Source organism: Phoxinus phoxinus (assembly GCF_949152265.1).
Source record: "Phoxinus phoxinus genome assembly, chromosome: 19".
NCBI classification, from domain to species: Eukaryota; Metazoa; Chordata; class Actinopteri; order Cypriniformes; family Leuciscidae; genus Phoxinus; species Phoxinus phoxinus.
This window is the reverse complement of record NC_136894.1, coordinates 32,327,966-32,346,215: the sequence shown is the minus strand read 5'-3', so window position 1 is coordinate 32,346,215 and position 18,250 is coordinate 32,327,966. Positions and strand designations below refer to the sequence as shown.

Sequence of the window (18,250 nt, the reverse complement as noted above, 5' to 3'; positions counted from 1 at the left end):
TCCTCCGTGTAAATAGCGAATCCGCCATGGACGAGCACAACTGGCTTTTAAAGGCATACTATGCAGTTTTTGTTTGTGTCAGCGACCCCTAGAGTCGGCGTGGAGTACTTGTGTTTACCGTTACTGTCGTAAACACCACTCCCGCAGAGCCGTCTCTGCACTCGCGGCCTGACCCCCCCGCCGTATACAGATGGATGCGTCGGACAATTACTTCGAATTACTTCGAATGTACAAATCTTGCATAGTGTGCCTTTGAAGGGAATGGGAGATTAGACTCTGATTGGTTTATTGCACGTTACGCCCAAACACACCAGTTACTCTTCAAGAGAACAGAGACGACATGCGCCGGGAGCGCCGGCCATTTGTCCCGTCGTTAAACTAGCAGAAGTGGATTCGGACGCCCTGACTGAACCTGCGCCCGAGCTTTAGACCATGAGTTTAGACCGTTACATTAATAACATTAAACCGGCAGATTAACATATTTGTGCAGTAAATTAATTCGTCACCATCCGACACTATTTATTAATGATGGTATAAAGATGAATCTAATAGCCAGAATAAAAAGGTACGTAGTTAAATACGGGCTCTCGTCGTCGTTGTTGCAGAAGCAAAGACTTAAACCTGAACTCATCGTGTTTGTGTTCTCTGTTGCAGCGCGGAGTATTTAGCCATCGCATCTGAGGGCAAAGACAACTGCGCCGGCGTGCAGGTCGCAGAATAACACAGGTGAGAGCCAGCAGCGACGGCCTGTGTACGCCACACACAAACACACCTAATGCTTGACAAAGCCTTGTCTGAAAGCTTCCTAGCTTGTTGTTAGCATGTATTAGCATGTTGCTATCATGATTTGTCATGGTGTTATCATGTTTTAACACATTAGCATGCATGAATTAGAATTAGTTGCTAATGTTTTAGCACATTGCTAGTAGGAATAGCCATGTTGCTATCATAAATTAAAGGAACACTCCGACTTTTTGGGACTTCAGCCTATTCACCTTATCCCCCAGAGTTAGATAAGTCCACACATACCTTTTTCATCTCCGTGCGCGCTATAAGTCTGTTTGAAGCACCCACCGCTAGCCTAGCTTAGCACAAAGACTGGATGTAAATGGTTGCAGCTAGCATACTAATCCAAATAAGTGACAAAATAACGCAAACATTTTCCTATTTACATGTTGTGATTTGTATAGTCACAGAGTGTACAAAAAACAAAGTCACATGAGACACAGACATATTTTAACTGTATAAATACTGGGAACTATATTATCTGAAGGCGAAGCACTGCTACTTGGGCGGAGTGATAACCGCAGCGCACCTGAGACGCGTTCTGAACGAACTCTCTGCTCCTCACCACGACGCGTCTCAGGTGCTGCGGTTATCACTCCGCCCAAGTAGCAGTGCTTCGCCTTCAGATAATATAGTTCCCAGTATTTATACGGTTAAAATATGTCTGTGTCTCATGTGACTTTGTTTTTTGTACACTCTGTGACTATACAAATCACAACATGTAAATAGGAAAATGTTTGCGTTATTTTGTCACTTATTTGGATTAGTATGCTAGCTGGAGCCATTTACATCCAGTCTTTGTGCTAAGCTAGGCTAGCGGTGGGTGCGTCAAACAGACTTATAGCGCGCACGGAGATGAAAAAGGTATGTGTGGACTTATCTAACTCTGGGGGATACGGTGAATAGGCTGAAGTCCCAAAAAGTCGGAGTGTTCCTTTAACATGTTTTAGCACATTGTTAGCATTAATTAGCATGTTGATAGCATAAATTAGCATGCTTCTAGCTTTTTTCAACATGTTGCTAGCCTGTTTTAATACATTGTTAGCATGAATTAGCATGTTGCTGACATGAATTAGCCTACCACATTGTTAAAATTATTTATTAAGGTGTTAAAAGGTGTTAAAATTAATTATCATTCTGTTAGCATGTTTTAGCACATTAGCATGATTTAACATTTCGCTATCAGGTTTTTACACATTGCTATCATAAATAACCATGTTGCTAACATGAATTAACATGTTGGAAAAATACTTAGCATGCTGCTGGCACATTTTAACACATTGCTAGCATGGATTAGCATGTTCTGATAATGCTTTGCTAATATTCCCATTAACTTATGAAAACTGTTGTATGAAAGTTTAAAAATGTCCAGTTTATTAAATGTTTAAAATGTGATGTGAACGTTAAGGGGACAGGAACGGTATCTTCAAACATTAGCATTAGCTAAACGCACAGGAGCGCTGCTGATCCACTTGTTCTGGTTTCTGCAGGTTTCCCCCAGGAGCCTCTCCTGAGCGGCGGTCACCGGCCGCTGGTGTGTCCGCTGCTGTTCCTGGCGGCCGATCCTGTGTCGCGCATGACTCCTCACGCTATGCATGAACCGAACGCTCATGAGACGCACTGCATCACAGGGCTGCCAACTCTCTCGCCAGCGGCCCTTTCCACACGCTCACGCCACACACATTCTCTCACGCAGACAGACATCGGGAAGCATAAAGAGGACACTGACCCCGACAGACACGACAGAGCAGTTACCTGGATATACAATACATGATCAGATCTCAGATTCTGTCAATTTGATTACGCAATTCAAACAATAATACCGTTTTGGCGCTTGTGACGTGACAGATCTCTAGCGCCTCCGCTCAAGCGTCACGTGACCCGATCATCTCTAACTCTTCTTTACTATTAGTAAATAAACCCGAACTCACCTCGGATCAACCAGTGTCGTTCAGCCGCGGTGAGGAGCCAATCAAACAGGAACAACGTCACAGAAGTTACATTTACATCAGGAAAGCAATTTAATGACCATTTTTAGGCTAGAAAAATTAGCTAAATATGCTAATTATGTCCACTATATTAGGCTACATATATTTTTACTTATATCATTAAAATATTATAAAGTTGTTATTATAATAAATAACGCATTATATTTCATTTAAGTTGTTATTTTTAACCTTTAATAAAAATAGCCTAGGGCTCTCTATGTTTTCAGCATTAGTGAGTTATTGTTTAACATGTATCTACTGTAACTAATAATTATCAGAATGAATCGATATTGAATCAAGATGTCAAGCAATAATAAATACAGTAACCTGCCAGTAATCGTAACCATGCAGCTAAACACTGTAACATTGTCAGTAAACTTAAAAATAACCAAATGTTTTGACAATCACAACTTATTGTGATGCAAGTCCCCCCCCCCCCCCCCCCCCCCAATCTCACTCCAAGCTAAACTCAAAAGTTGGCAGCCCTGGCATTACTCTCCTCGCTCATACACACACACACACTCTCTCACACACACACTATCACACACACACTATCACACAGACACACTCTCTCACACACATTTATATATTAATGACTGTAAGATGATCTGCTGAAACTGCACGAGTAAAAAACGTGAATCTGAAGAAACTTCCTTTATGTACGTAATAATAATTCATAGAGTTTATCGATCATATCTGTATAGTGTGGTGCAATATGACATAAACCCGAGTTCTCCAATGTAGCAGTTCATGTTGTAGGAGCTTTAAAACACTGAACATCCAATCACAGGCCTGCGTTTCTGATCATGTGACGTTTGGAGAGGGGGGGGGGGGGAGGGGGGGGAGAGAGGGAGGGAGGGGGGGAGAGGGGGGGGTGGAGAGAGAGGGGGGGGGAGAGAGAGGGGGGATAGAGAGAGAGGGGGGAGGGGGGGGAGAGAGAGGGGGGGATAGAGAGAGAGGGGGGGAGGGGGGGAGGGGGGGAGAGAGAGGGGGGGAGGGGGGGAGAGAGAGGGGGGAGAGAGAGAGAGAGAGAGAGAGAGAGTGGGGGGAGAGAGAGGGGGGAGAGAGTAAATTAAACGAGTGTAGATGAACTGTTGATTGTGTGTTTGTTCACATTATTAATGCATCATCGACAGCAACGATGAACGAGTTCCTCATAAAGTCACATGACAGGACGCAAAACCAAACATGAAACATAATTCAGCATAACATAATATTTCTTAATATGCATTATAGTGACAAAGCTGAAGCATTATTTACATTATTACTGTTATGATTTGATATTTTTGCATATTTCCTGTAAGCATGATAGTCTGTTCTACACCAGATGTGTTTATGATGATCATGAATTAAACTCGCTTTTGTTGAAATATTCTGTGGCGTTTCTTCTTTATTTGTTAACATAAAATGTATTTTTTTTAATTAATTTTTTATTTTAATCAAAACTATTAATTTATTTTAATAGATTTTTATTGTTTTTTCAACGTGTCTGTTTTAATGAAATAAATGTATTTCTTTTATCATATTTATTTATTTACATCCAATTTTATTTATTTTTATTAATGTATTTTTTTTCTTAATTCTAAATTAATGAATTAATGTATCATTGTTATATTTTATGATGTATTTTTACAGTTTTTCTCTAGACTTCATATTTACATAAATAAACATTATAGTTTGTTATGATTATAATACTATACTTCATTAAATAATTATACATAAATTGAAAACATTTTCAGAATATTCAAAAACTGAATAATAATAATATTTAATTACAATAATGAAATAATATATTTATAAATATATTTTATTTTACAGTAACTAGGAGTGGCAATTTAATTGTATATTTATATAAATATTATATTGGTTATAATACTATTTCATGAAGATAATGAAATAAGATATTTATAAATAAACTGAAATAAGCTTTATTTTACAGAAACTAGGAGTGGAATTTAATTTAATATTTATATAAATATATTTATAGTAATAATAATATCTAATTATCTAATGAAGTAAAATCATTTTTTTATTATAAATAAAAAAATATTTATAATATTTTTTCAGTTTTACCTGACGTTATTAATGGTTTGTGATTACTTACGGAGAAATAGCTGGATAGAATATAGATTTCTATACCCTCCATAACTAGAAAAAATTTATAATTATTAAAAAAATTCCATGACTTTTTAATAATTGAAAACACTTCCATGAGTTTTCCAGGTCTAGAAATTACACTTTTAATACTCTCGCTCATATATCCAGGTTTCCAAGAGGAGATTCACTCAAATAAGAAACAATGTGATCATAAATGTTTCTAATATGAAATAATATTACACTGAGTTCTGAAGGATCATGTGACACTGAAGACTGGAGCTTTGATCACAGGAATAAATTACACTTTACTGTATATTCACATAGAGAACTGATGATTTACATTATAATAATATTTCACAATATGGAGTTCCAGTGGATCCACTTCATCTCCACAGCGCAACTGTCCTGACTAACTTCTCACTGGTTCGGTTCGGTTCGGTTCGGGTTCGAGTACGAGTTCGGTTCGGGTTCGGGTTCGGGTTCGGGCTCGATCAGTCCTCTCACTCATTGGACCGCGCCGTGAGGGTGCGCGCGCCCGTGCGCGTCCCCGTGTGCGTGCCAGTGCGCGCTTGCGTTCGGTTACGGGAGCGCAAAGTGATCAGCGGATCTTTTCGATCATCATTCAGATCAATAATAGTATAATAAGAATAACCAGAATAGCACCTTGCGTGCGCGCGCCTCGCGTCTGGAGAGCTGTGCGTCATTCTCTCCTGTATTTTTGAATGTTGTCGCGCTGGAGGAGTGATGATGGATCCTCACAGAGCGAGCTGATCACGGTCAGTGCCGGAGGATCATGTCCTATGTGTCTTCACAAGGTGAGTTCTAATCGATCATCTGATCGGCTCCGATCACTGATCAATACGGGCTCGCGCTGGCCGACAGATGATTGACAGCTCTCACTCTGCAGTCCAGCGATGCCTTGACGTTCACCTGATCGATAATGCACCTTCCGCGTGAGAGACCAATCATTGCGATCGATAATCAGTGTGAATAGTTGAGCTCAGAAACGGCAGGTTTATTTATAGATCCCGAACCGAACCGAGTCAGGAGCGGCCCGCGCGCGCGCACGAGGGACAGCTTCCGGAACACACGCGAGAACATCAACACAAATACTCACTGAGAATCACACAATTATTGTTAACTGTAAAATACTGTAGCGATGCTCGGTATACAGTGCAGGGGAACTGTGTTACATCTAATGTAATTGTACAGTAAAGCACTAGAAACCATTTTTAGATGTAAAAAAGGATATAACCCTATAGTTAACATTGGAATGTCATTCCCAGAATCCCCTGTGTGACACTTCACATTTGATGGGTTTTCATAAGCATAATCATGTTTCTTCTTAGTTTAGTGATCCGTTGTGTACATTAGGGTTGTGTGTTGTTAAATGAGTGCATGTTGAGTCATCAGTGTGTCCGTGCTGGACGTGTGTGTGCAGCGCTGGTGTGATCCGGTGTGTGTGCAGCGCTGGTGTGATCCGGTGTGTGTGCAGCGCTGGTGTGATCCGGTGTGTGTGCAGCGCTGGTCTGATCCGGTGTGTGTGCAGCGCTGGTGTGATCCGGTGTGTGTGCAGCGCTGGTGTGATCCGGTGTGTGTGCAGCGCTGGTGTGATCCGGTGTGTGTGCAGCGCTGGTGTGATCCGGTGTGTGTGCAGCGCTGGTGTGATCCGGTGTGTGTGCAGTGCTGGTGTGATCCGGTGTGTGTGCAGCGCTGGTGTGATCCGGTGTGTGTGCAGCGCTGGTGTGATCCGGTGTGTGTGCAGCGCTGGTGTGATCCGGTGTGTGTGGATCCCGCTGGCGAGCGCCAGTCGTGCCACTGTAGATCTCGAGAGCTCATTTACATCGAGCTGGAGGAGTTTCAGCGAGAGCTGTTTAAATGTCATGCGCTCCTGTCGGCCGGACTTCTGTCTGTAGTGTTCATTCACAACGAAACAAACAGTTTGGTGTATTATTAGATCATCAGTGCTGCTTCACAGTAACAAACAGGAAAATTACAGAATCAATGATGCAAACTTCATCAAATATGATTCAGGGATGAAGCAGCTCATTATTCAGATCAACTCAAGTTTCGTTCTCATCTGCGTTTGACACCAGCGACCTCAGCGTTCTTCTGAACCGACTCGCACATGACGTTGGCACTAGTGCTGGGCGGTATGACCAAAAACCCATATCACGGTATTTTTCTAAATGATACCGGTTTCACGGTATCTGGCGGTATTTTATTTAGTAAGTTTCATTTTAGTAAAAGTTTCATTGTCAGACTTCGTAACTCATAACGTTAGCTGTGCTAACAGTGAACAGCGTTGTTAAAGCGACATGCACCGGTATTGTGGTATATTAAAAATGAATATCATAATAAAAACACTGGTATTCGGTATGAATCGGTATACCGCTCAGCATTATGTCTTATCAATCACAAGTTCAGTATGGAGTACCACAAGGCTCAGTGCTAGGACCGCTGCTGTTCACTCTGTACATGCTACACGCACACACACACACACACACACACACACACGCACACACGCACGCACACACACACACACACACACACACACACACACACACGCACACACACACACACACACACACACACACACACACACACACGCACACACACACACACACACACACACACGCACACACACACACACACACACACACACACATACTACATGCCCTGGGAGGTATTCATGTGTTCTGGTGTGGATCGAGTGTAAGATCTGTTTTATACTTCTGACTGTACACTTTTTCTTTGTCTAACTGATGTGCATGTTCACTGGTTACTACTTTGAAATAGTTATGTTGAGTTAATGCACATGCAGAGTGTTAACTAACAGCCCAAAATATGTTCTAATAACGTTTTGCTAACATTCCCATTTAATAATGGAAACATTTGTATGTTCTCTGAACGGTCAAAACATCCAGTTTTTAAAATTGTTTTTTTCTTATTGGTTATATGAACGTTAAGGGGACATTCCATTGTATCAACGTTCTGAAACTAAATGATGTTTTTCTTCTAACGTTTTGAGAACATTATTAAGACCAGATAACTTTGTACTAACGTTCTATTAATATTCTTGGAAGAACGTTTGTTCATAACGTTGAGAGAACATTCTTTGGAAGATTTACATTTATGCATTTGGCAGACGCTTTTATCCGAAGCGACTTACATTGCATTTCGAGGTTTACAATCTTATCAGTTCTTGCTTTCCCTGGGAATCGAACCCATGACCTTGGCGTTGCAAGCACCAACGCTCTACTGATTGAGCTGCAGGAAAAGTTTAAAACATGAGCATGACTTTATCTTGATGATCTAGATGTGATCGTATCGTCATGATTGTATTGTTGCATCACAGTAACAGCTGTTTAGCCGATGCTGACAAGCGTTCTGCTCCTGTTGTGTCTTCGTTCTCTAGTTACGATGTGTTTCAGTGTGTCTCTGCAGTGGTTGAGCGTTTGTCACCAATCACAGACTCACTGTTTGTTATGCGCATGAATGCTGAAATATTGAGGTTATGATGTACAGAGCCGTCACTGATGATGCGGTTTAAGCATCTGATCCACTTTTGCGTGTTTTATCTTTCACTTCTGTTTGCGACAACAGACTATGGATGTCAGTGTGTTTATTTGAAATTTAATAATAAAGTATCAAAGGTAATAATGATCAGATTATGATTAGATCATGATATTGGCTGTATATATAATTTGACATACATTTACAGTTGATGAATCGTCTTGTTCACATGTATATTATAATTTAAATATAATTGTTGCATTTATTTGAATTGCTAAGTTTTGTCAGGGCGTGAAGAACTATAGTGTGTGTGTGTGTGTGTGTGTCTGTGTGTGTGTGTGTGTGTGTGTGTGTGTGTAAGGGTAGCATATACAGAGTGAACAGCAGCGGTCCTAGTACTGAGCCTTGTGGTACGCCATACTGAACTTGTGATTGATAAGACATCTCTTCATTTACTGCTACAAACTGATAACGGTCAGATAAGTATGATTTAAACCATGCTAGTGCAATTCCACTAATGCCAACATAATGTTCGAGTCTATTTAAAAGGATGTTGTGGTCAATGGTGTCAAATGTAGCACTAAGATCAAGTAATACTAATAGAGAGACACAACCGCGATCGGATGATAAGAGCAAATCATGTGTGACTCTAACGAGAGCTGTCTCGGTACTATGGTACGGTCTAAATCCGGACTGAAAATCCTCGCAGATATCATTTCTTTCAAGAAAGGAACACAGTTGGGGTGTATATGGTCTAACATACATGTGGTTGATTTAGATGATTTAAAGGGATGGTCAGGAGTAAAATCAACCTAGGGTCCTTTGCACAATGACCTCGAGCCAAACACCAAACCCAAAGCCTTTTTTTTCTTTGGTCGAACAATATTAAAGTTCAAGCTTATTTCGAGAAATCAGCCGAATGGCTTAGTGCAGGCGCTAAAGGCTCCAAATATGTATCTCGGAAATTACCCCACTAATAATGTCCAGAATGGCACCAAACTGCTATAGTGGTGCAAATATGTTCTGTACTCATAAAATGAGGCATTAGAAAGTTTGTAAGTACATCATAAGTTTATTAAAATAACACTTGCCTGATGGGTTATGCTGCTGCTAAACCGGACATTGACGTCACTTCTGTGAGTTGAGAAAAGTCAGTAAAAGTCCTGGCAGAAAGTGAAGCATAAGGATGTAGTGATGACGATCCGAGATCTGCCTGGATCTGACTTTACTGACTTTACTCCGGACCATCCCTTTAACAAGTTTAGACAATTCTTCCTCTCCTATAGCAATGAGTGAATCCCTTTCCCTCAGGGAGACTACAATGCACTCGCTGATGCGATACTGTATTAGACGGTTGCATAGTTATAATTTTCTCCATAATATTATCAATCTTGTAAGTAAAGAAGTTCATAAAGTCATTACTGCTGTGTTGCTTGGAAACTTCTGGGGTTGACGCTTTATTTCTTGTTAATTTAGCCACTGTTTCAAATAAATACCTAGGATTGTGTTGGTTTTCTTCTAAGAGAGATATAAAATAAGCAGATCTCAGCTTTAGGCCGTGCTGTATGCAATAATGCTGTCTTTCCATGAAATGCGATATACCTCTAGTTTTGTTTTCTTCCAGCTACGCTCCATTAAATGCTATTTTACAGTTGTTCATCTGTGTATTTGGTGAGTTTTATGTTTATGTAAATGTAGAGTTGATGAATCATCTCATTCATATGTAAAGTCAAATTCATGTCTGTCAGTCCAAGAAAGCTGTGTTCCCGAACTCATATCACGGCTCTTCTTGATCTCGGTGTGTTCTGACAGTCCGGATCTCTGCTGAACACGTGGCCGGAGCGTTTATGTAAGAATCACACATTGGATGCATCAATCACAGACTCGTCTTAAGCGCTCTCATGTCCCATCACCAGCACGGCTGTAGAAAAGGCTTTTAATAATAAACCTGTTTAATGCAGAAGCTGTGTTCCTGCGACTTTAGCAGTTAGCTGTGACATTATGGAAATATTGAGGCTTCTGTGGGCATCAGGCATCGATTTCCAGATCAAGCCAATAACATGTTGACACACAGTTAATCTGCTTTATGGAAGAAGATGTGAACTAACTTCTTGATTCTTGTTCATGAATAGCTATAGGTCATTCAGGACGAGCATTTCATTTCTAAGAGCATGTGCTCAGCATCATTTTTATTCATGTTTCATATGTTTGATTACCTCACAGTGACTGTCAGAGCCATCTGTGCAGATGCGTGAGAAGCTCAGCTTGATTTCGACATGTTAAATCTGCCTGACCTTTGACCTTTGGTTTAACATAAAGAACTACAGCCAAATAAACATTTGCTTTAGTGCTGCTGAAAATGTCTCCAGGTCGTTAACTCTTTCCCCGCCGAGTTTTACGGCTTTCCGTGTTTTCACTGTTATACTCTTCATGAATCTAATGTTCTCATGTTAACATGAATTAGTCTAGCAAACGACTGGTCTTTGAAAAGTTCACGTTTGTAGAAATATTAGCATTGAATAGTCATTCTAATAAGCAGCAAATGACCTTGAGCACCAAGCTGATCATGACTAAATAAGCAAGCTTTCTGAAACACCGTGACATCTCCGCGGAGACGCGACGGGAACGGCCTGTGGAAAGTGTTCTGGAGAACGTTTCCAAAGCACATGTGTTGCGGGTCCAGCTGCCAGAGGAAGAGACTCCCACCTACAGAGAGAGAGAGAGCGGGATTACATCCATCACGGTTGCCATGGCAACGCAGAGTTGGCTCCCTCTTCCAGAATAGTTCTCTCCTCTCATCCCGTTTTCATGCTGTACTCAAACACTTCCATCTGACACCCACCTCTCTGCCTTTCCTTTTCCTCTCTTTCATAATCCCCCTCTCTCTCTCACGCTATATCGGTCGCTTTAAGTCGTTTTTTAGCCCGCTCGGCCGTGGTCGTCATGGTAACAGGCTGGGGGTGTGCGAGCGAGAGAGAGAGAGAGTGGGCGTCACGGAAGTGACATCTCTTGGGCTGTAACCCATCTTCCTCCCTCTCTCTCTCGCTCGCTCGCTCGCTCGCTCGCTCTCTTACTCTCGCTCGCTCGCTCTCTCTCTCCTCTCTCTCTCTCTCGCTCTCTCTCTCTCCTCACTCTCTCTCGCTCTCTCTCTCCTCACTCTCTCTCTCTCTCTCATCTCTCTCCTCACTCTCTCTTTCTATCTCTCTCTTTCTCTCTCTCTCTCACTCTCTCTCTCTCTCTCTCTCTCTCTCTCTCTCTCTCTCGCTGTGGGGGCGATCGGGACACAAAAGCAAGTGTCAAAATGAGTTTTAAATTTGTCTTGTGTGTGTTTCCATATATGGCGCATTGAGTGTTGCTGTGCTCTTTATGATCCCGTCCTCTCGGTGCTCATATTCATCCAGATATGTGCTTTCCATACAAACTGCACTTGAAGTGTTTGAGTCATGTGACCCATGTTGGCCTAGAGGTCGTGACCTCGCTACTTTTAAAATCATACGTCATCATTTTGACATCATCTATTGAATTTATTAACTGTAGTAAAAATGTGTCCCACCTGCACAGCATTATTGTTACTGTTAACCAGCTATAAACTAAATAACGAGTTATTCCTAGAGTCTGCGGTCCTGCTACCCACTCTGGAGTGTTCATTTAAAAAAATTAAACATTAAAAAAAATATTGCTGTAAAATGTGTGTATATCTGTTTAGTGCTATGAAATAATCTTACACAAACCAGACACTATGTTTAGACATAAATGTAGCTTATAGTATTGCAAAAATAAGATAATTAATAATAAATAATTATAATAAAGTAATGTTACACTGACCAGAATTGTATACTGTATTTAGATATAAACTTGGCTTACAGTATTGCGGTTAATTTGCAGATGTCATTTAAAATAATTATTGATAAATAATTGTAATTAAATAATTAATAAAATTATGTATAATAAAACAACACATATTATTTAGCTTGACCTGCTGAAAGTGATACTTTGCGACAAAATTATAATTTTTTGCTCAATTTGTACCGAAAGTGTGAATCTGCCATGACAATAAATCTGACAGTAATGTGCCATTTTATGATTTTTTTTATTTTGAATAAATATTGTGTAAAGTAAAAGTATTCAAGTCTGATTCAGTTGTATCATGTGCACTAATAGTGTGTGTGTGTGTGTGTGTGTGTGTGTGTGTGTGTGTGTGTGTGTGTGTGTGTGTGTGTGTGTGTGTGTGTGTGTGTGTGTGTGTGTGTGTGTGTGTGTGTGTGTGTGTGTGTTCAGATGGAAGGTGTGTGTCTCCATGTTCTCGGCCTCACACTCCTCTGAATGGCCACGCACACGACTCCCCCGGCTGGAGCCGCCAGCTCCGCGTCAGAGATGGAGACCAGTTCTACCTGTTGGATCAAGAGGAGGTGAACACACACACACACACACACACACACACACTCACAGCTGTGAACACTAGAGGGAGCTGCAGGCCTTTGATGACACTTTGACTCTCTTGGATCATCAGTGTTGAAAAAGCTGCTTGCAAACTCTAATGCGCCTACAAACCAATCATATAAATATATCATTTTTATATAGAAGCATTATATTTACATTTAATAATTTAGCAGATGCTTTTATCCAAAGTGACTTAGACATGAGGAGAGCAATACAAGCAATCAAACCATCAATAGACGCACAATATGCGAGTGCTGTGACCAGTCCCAGTTATTCTACGGATACATTAATCAGGAAACATTTGAAAACTGCGTTTTCATTTAAAAAACGCTCTCCGTCCACACTGGCGTCTTACAAAAGTTTCTCATCCACACTGAAAACACTAAATTCCCCTTACTGCGCATGCGTTAAACCTCACAAAAGCTTGCCTAGATGAGACAGACGGAAAAATAAATGATAAAGTTATCACGCAATTCTTCTGGCAGGATAATTTTATTTAGCAAAATATCTCCGCATCCACTGATCGTCCAGGTCACACTCACTCACCGTTATATGTTTGGTGTAAAACGCTAAAACTGCTCTCATGTTTCACAGCACATAACAGGCACAATACCGGAATAAACATGAATATCTATTGGTGCAATATGAATATAAGTTTCTTGAATATGGCTAAAGACTGATGATGCACCACAAGACACTGTTCACCTGCAGAACACAAGCTTCTGGAGACACATCGGTCTGGAGTAGTGAGTTTAGGTGTAGAGGAGCAGAGCCAGTGGTTGATCTGTAGGAGAACATCAGTGCCTTGAGTTTGATGCGAGCAGAAAATGAGCAACCAGTGCAAGTTTATGAGGAGAGGAGTGACGTGTGTCTCTTCGGCTCGATAAACACACTCTAGCTGCAGCATCTGGATCAGTTGCAGAGGTTTGACAGATGCTGGAAGGAGAGAGCATTACAATAGTCCCGTCTGGAGGGAACAAGAGCTTGGATGAGGAGTTGTGTAGCTCCGATAGGAAGGGCCTGATCCTCCTAATGTTGTATAAAGCAAATCCTCAATTGATCATCAATCACAACTCCAAGGTTCCTGGATGTTATGGATGATGAACCTACAGCTGAATGGAGAAGTTGTGATGAAGTGATCGGTTGTGTGAGAACACAAGCAGTTCTGTCTTCATAAGGTTGAGTTGAAAGTCCTTCATCCAGCAAGAAATTTCAAGATGCAAGCAGCTCCCGTCGAATCATCCGGCTGGATTGAGAGGTTGAGTTGTGTGTGATCAGCATAACAGTGATGGGATAAACCATGTTTCTGAATGACAGATCTAGTGCTGACATGAAGATGGAGAAGAGAAGTGGCCCCAGCACTGAGCCCTGAGGCACTCCAGTAGCTAGATGATAGCAGTGATGGGATAAACCATGTTTCTGAATGATAGATCTAGTGATGACATGTAGATGGAGAAGAGAAGCGGTCCCAGCACTGAGCCCTGAGGCACTCCAGTAGCTAGATGATAGCAGTGATGGGATAAACCATGTTTCTGAATGATAGATCTAGTGATGACATGTAGATGGAGAAGAGAAGCGGTCCCAGCACTGAGCCCTGAGGCACTCCAGTAGCTAGATGATAGCAGTGATGGGAAAAAACATGTTTCTGAATGATAGATCTAGTGATGACATGTAGATGGAGAAGAGAAGCGGTCCCAGCACTGAGCCCTGAGGCACTCCAGTAGCTAGATGATAGCAGTGATGGGAAAAAACATGTTTCTGAATGACAGAACTAGTGATGACATGTAGATGGAGAAGAGAAGCGGTCCCAGTACTGAGCCCTGAGGCACTCCAGTAGCTAGATGATAGCAGTGATGGGATAAACCATGTTTCTGAATGACAGATCCTAGTGATGACATGTAGATGGAGAAGAGAAGCGGACCCAGCACTGAGCCCTGAGGCACTCCAGTAGCTAGATGATAGCAGTGATGGGAAAAACCATGTTTCTGAATGACAGAACTAGTGATGACATGTAGATGGAGAAGAGAAGCGGTCCCAGTACTGAGCCCTGAGGCACTCCAGTAACTAGATGATAACAGTGATGGGATAAACCATGTTTCTGAATGACAGATCCTAGTGATGACATGTAGATGGAGAAGAGAAGCGGACCCAGCACTGAGCCCTGAGGCACTCCAGTAGCTAGATGATAACAGTGATGGGATAAACCATGTTTCTGAATGACAGATCTAGTGATGACATGTAGATGGAGAAGAGAAGCGGTCCCAGTACTGAGCCCTGAGGCACTCCAGTAGCTAGATGATAACAGTGATGGGATAAACCATGTTTCTGAATGACAGATCTAGTGATGACATGTAGATGGAGAAGAGAAGTGGTCCCAGCACTGAGCCCTGAGGCACTCCAGTAGCTAGATGATAACAGTGATGGGATAAACCATGTTTCTGAATGACAGATCCTAGTGATGACATGTAGATGGAGAAGAGAAGCGGACCCAGCACTGAGCCCTGAGGCACTCCAGTAGCTAGATGATAACAGTGATGGGATAAACCATGTTTCTGAATGACAGATCTAGTGATGACATGTAGATGGAGAAGAGAAGCGGTCCCAGTACTGAGCCCTGAGGCACTCCAGTAGCTAGATGATAACAGTGATGGGATAAACCATGTTTCTGAATGACAGATCTAGTGATGACATGTAGATGGAGAAGAGAAGCAGTCCCAGCACTGAGCCCTGAGGCACTCCAGTAGCTAGATGTTGGGTCTTTGACACCTCACCACTCCAGTGTGAAGAGAGGTGTTGAAAATGTGAGTGATTGAGAGCGAGTAAACCTGAAGAAAAAGTGGTCTAAAGGAGATGATTGGGGATATGATCAAGTGGACAGGTAGTAGGTGATTGGAAAGGATGAGTTCGGAAACTTCTGCCTCTGAGAGTGGAGAGATGGAGGGGAGAGTGTGTGTGTGTGTTTGCTGTTAAGATATGGTTGTCAGTGTGTGGTGTGGAGAATTGGCCTCTGATGGTGGTTGTTTTATTTATGAAGAATGTGGCAAAATCGTCAGCTGTTAGGTTTAATGAAGGAGGAGGATTAAGAAGAGAGAAGAAGGTTTTGAAAAGTATGTGAGAGTCAGAAGAAATCAAGCGTAGTGTCAGTTCTGGCATGTCATGTTAGTCAAGCTCGCATCAGTGACTCAGCTGATCCTCTACTATAGGAACACGACACTATCACTGTACACATATATCAGCTCCTCAGTATTATCAGCAGCGATCGCGATTCTCAGGAGCTGATGACCTCCTCCCTCCCAGCTCCACTTGTCAGTCAGGATTTGTCGTTCTCATTCCCCTTGAATCAGACTAAATTCTCGATATATGTTGTACATTAAAATATTGAATTAATGATATCTGCAATACATTCATGTTGGCTCTGTTCTGTTTACCCTAAGGGGGTTATTGCTACTAACTTACCCAGTTAGCAGTTCTTACCCAGAACAGAACCATACCGCCAATGCAAACTGTATGCTAATTGTCAATCGTATTTAACAATAGTGGTCCAGACAGAATTGCTAATTTTGTTGTGATAGTAAGTCATTTTAGCAGTAGAGACAATAGCAGAAAAGGAAGAGGGGGGGGGGGGGTGATACAAACCGATGTCAGCGAGATCTTTCTAAAGTTTAGAGCGATGTTCTCAGGGAACATCAGATAACCAGGGGGTGGCGCGGGCTGGCCAGGATGAAAGGGGGCAGAAGTCGTCTAAACAAGATGTTAGAGTAGAGAAAAGAGTGTCAGTTGCACTGTTAGTATCTAGTGTTGAGAGCCGATTAGGGGAGGAAGTGTGGATGAGACCAAAGAGGGTGAGAGTGAACGAAGGTTACGCCTAAAAGTGCCCTATGCCCTAGGCATTACAATGAATTGTCGGATACTAAACACGTGTATATATACAGTATGTGGCAAGCAGGGCGGGCCGAGAGCTGTGGGAACGGAGCGAGTGAGTGTTAATGAGTTTCACCTGTGCACAACACCGGTCTCGAGTCTCACGGAGGAGTAAAGGGAAGAGTGACGACAGTGAAGGATGAGAGAGGACCAGGCCTGGACTATACGTTGTGTTTTGTTTATGCGGCAGTCGTCTATGAGGGGCTGCTGCTTTACTTTAGTTTAGTTTATTTTGTCATTAATGTTACGCTGAATGTTTGCATAGTTCCCGCCTCCTTCTACCTTGAGCCTTTGAAACGTTAGGGCCAAAACCCGGGGAGAAGGTGAAACGTGCCGTCGAAGAGGCCTTGCCAATGAACTGAGCAGAATCTACCGCCAATGAACTTTGTTACAATAAATATCAATATATATCAAACACGTGATCTTGTCGTATAATGAAGGTGCAGCATCAGAATGAACCGATTCACTACAGTAAATCAGACTTCAGAAAGTGTGAATCTGATCATCACTACTGAAGAATGCAGTTAAGCTAATCGCATTGGCAGTTAGCAATAATCAAAGTGAATCTTACACTTATTACATTATTATTATATATAGATGAGGTGTTGTATGATAAATGTGTGTTTGTGTTGTCAGGTTCATCCATTGATGAATGATCACCGTCACGTCTCTCACCGACACAAACTGCTGCGCAGGACCGTCAGCGTACCTGCAGATAGCAGACCCCATCCTGAGACAGGTACACACACACACACACACACACACTTATACACACACACACACACACACACACACACACACACACACACGCACACACACACACACACACACACACACACACACACACATACACACACACACTCAATCACACACGCACACACACACACACACACGCACACACACACACACACATACACACACACACTCAATCACACACACACACACACACACACACACACACACGCACACACACTCAATCACACACACACACACACACGCACACACACACACACACATACTTATACACACACACACACATACTTATATACACACACACATACAGACACGCCCACTCAATCACACACACACACTTATACACACACACACACATACTTATATACACACACACACACATACAGACACGCCCACTCAATCACACACACACACACACACACACATACAGACACACCCACTCACTCAATCACACACACACACACACACACATATGTATATACACACACACAGACACACACTTATATACACACACACACACACACACACATACAGACAGACAGACACACACACACACTCAATCACAATAACACACACACACACTTACACACACACACACACACACACACACACATACAGACAGACAGACAGACACACACTCAATCACACACACACACACACACAATCACTCTCACATAAACACACACACACAATAACACACACACACACACACACACACCCACATAACTGTTCATTCTGTAACTATATTG

General features: G+C 41.9%; 2 protein-coding genes across 4 annotated transcripts in view; both read left to right on the top strand.

Moving 5' to 3' along the window:
* Positions 1-4,141, top strand: part of scn1bb (sodium channel, voltage-gated, type I, beta b) — an 11,341-nt gene extending 7,200 nt beyond the window's left edge. The window contains exons 6-8 of the mRNA XM_079591865.1: positions 655-726; positions 2,277-2,590; positions 3,948-4,141. Coding sequence (XP_079447991.1) covers positions 655-721 — 67 coding nt within the window. The 3' untranslated portion in view covers positions 722-726; positions 2,277-2,590; positions 3,948-4,141. The remainder of the gene's footprint in view (positions 1-654; positions 727-2,276; positions 2,591-3,947) is intronic.
* Positions 4,142-5,420: 1,279 nt separating this feature from the next.
* syngap1a (synaptic Ras GTPase activating protein 1a) overlaps positions 5,421-18,250 on the top strand; it is a 65,278-nt gene continuing 52,448 nt past the window's right edge. For all 3 annotated transcript variants that reach the window (XM_079591207.1, XM_079591208.1, XM_079591206.1), the window contains exons 1-3: positions 5,421-5,686; positions 12,666-12,796; positions 17,385-17,487. In XM_079591207.1, the coding sequence (XP_079447333.1) occupies positions 5,665-5,686; positions 12,666-12,796; positions 17,385-17,487 (256 nt within the window). In that variant the 5' untranslated portion in view covers positions 5,421-5,664. The remainder of the gene's footprint in view (positions 5,687-12,665; positions 12,797-17,384; positions 17,488-18,250) is intronic.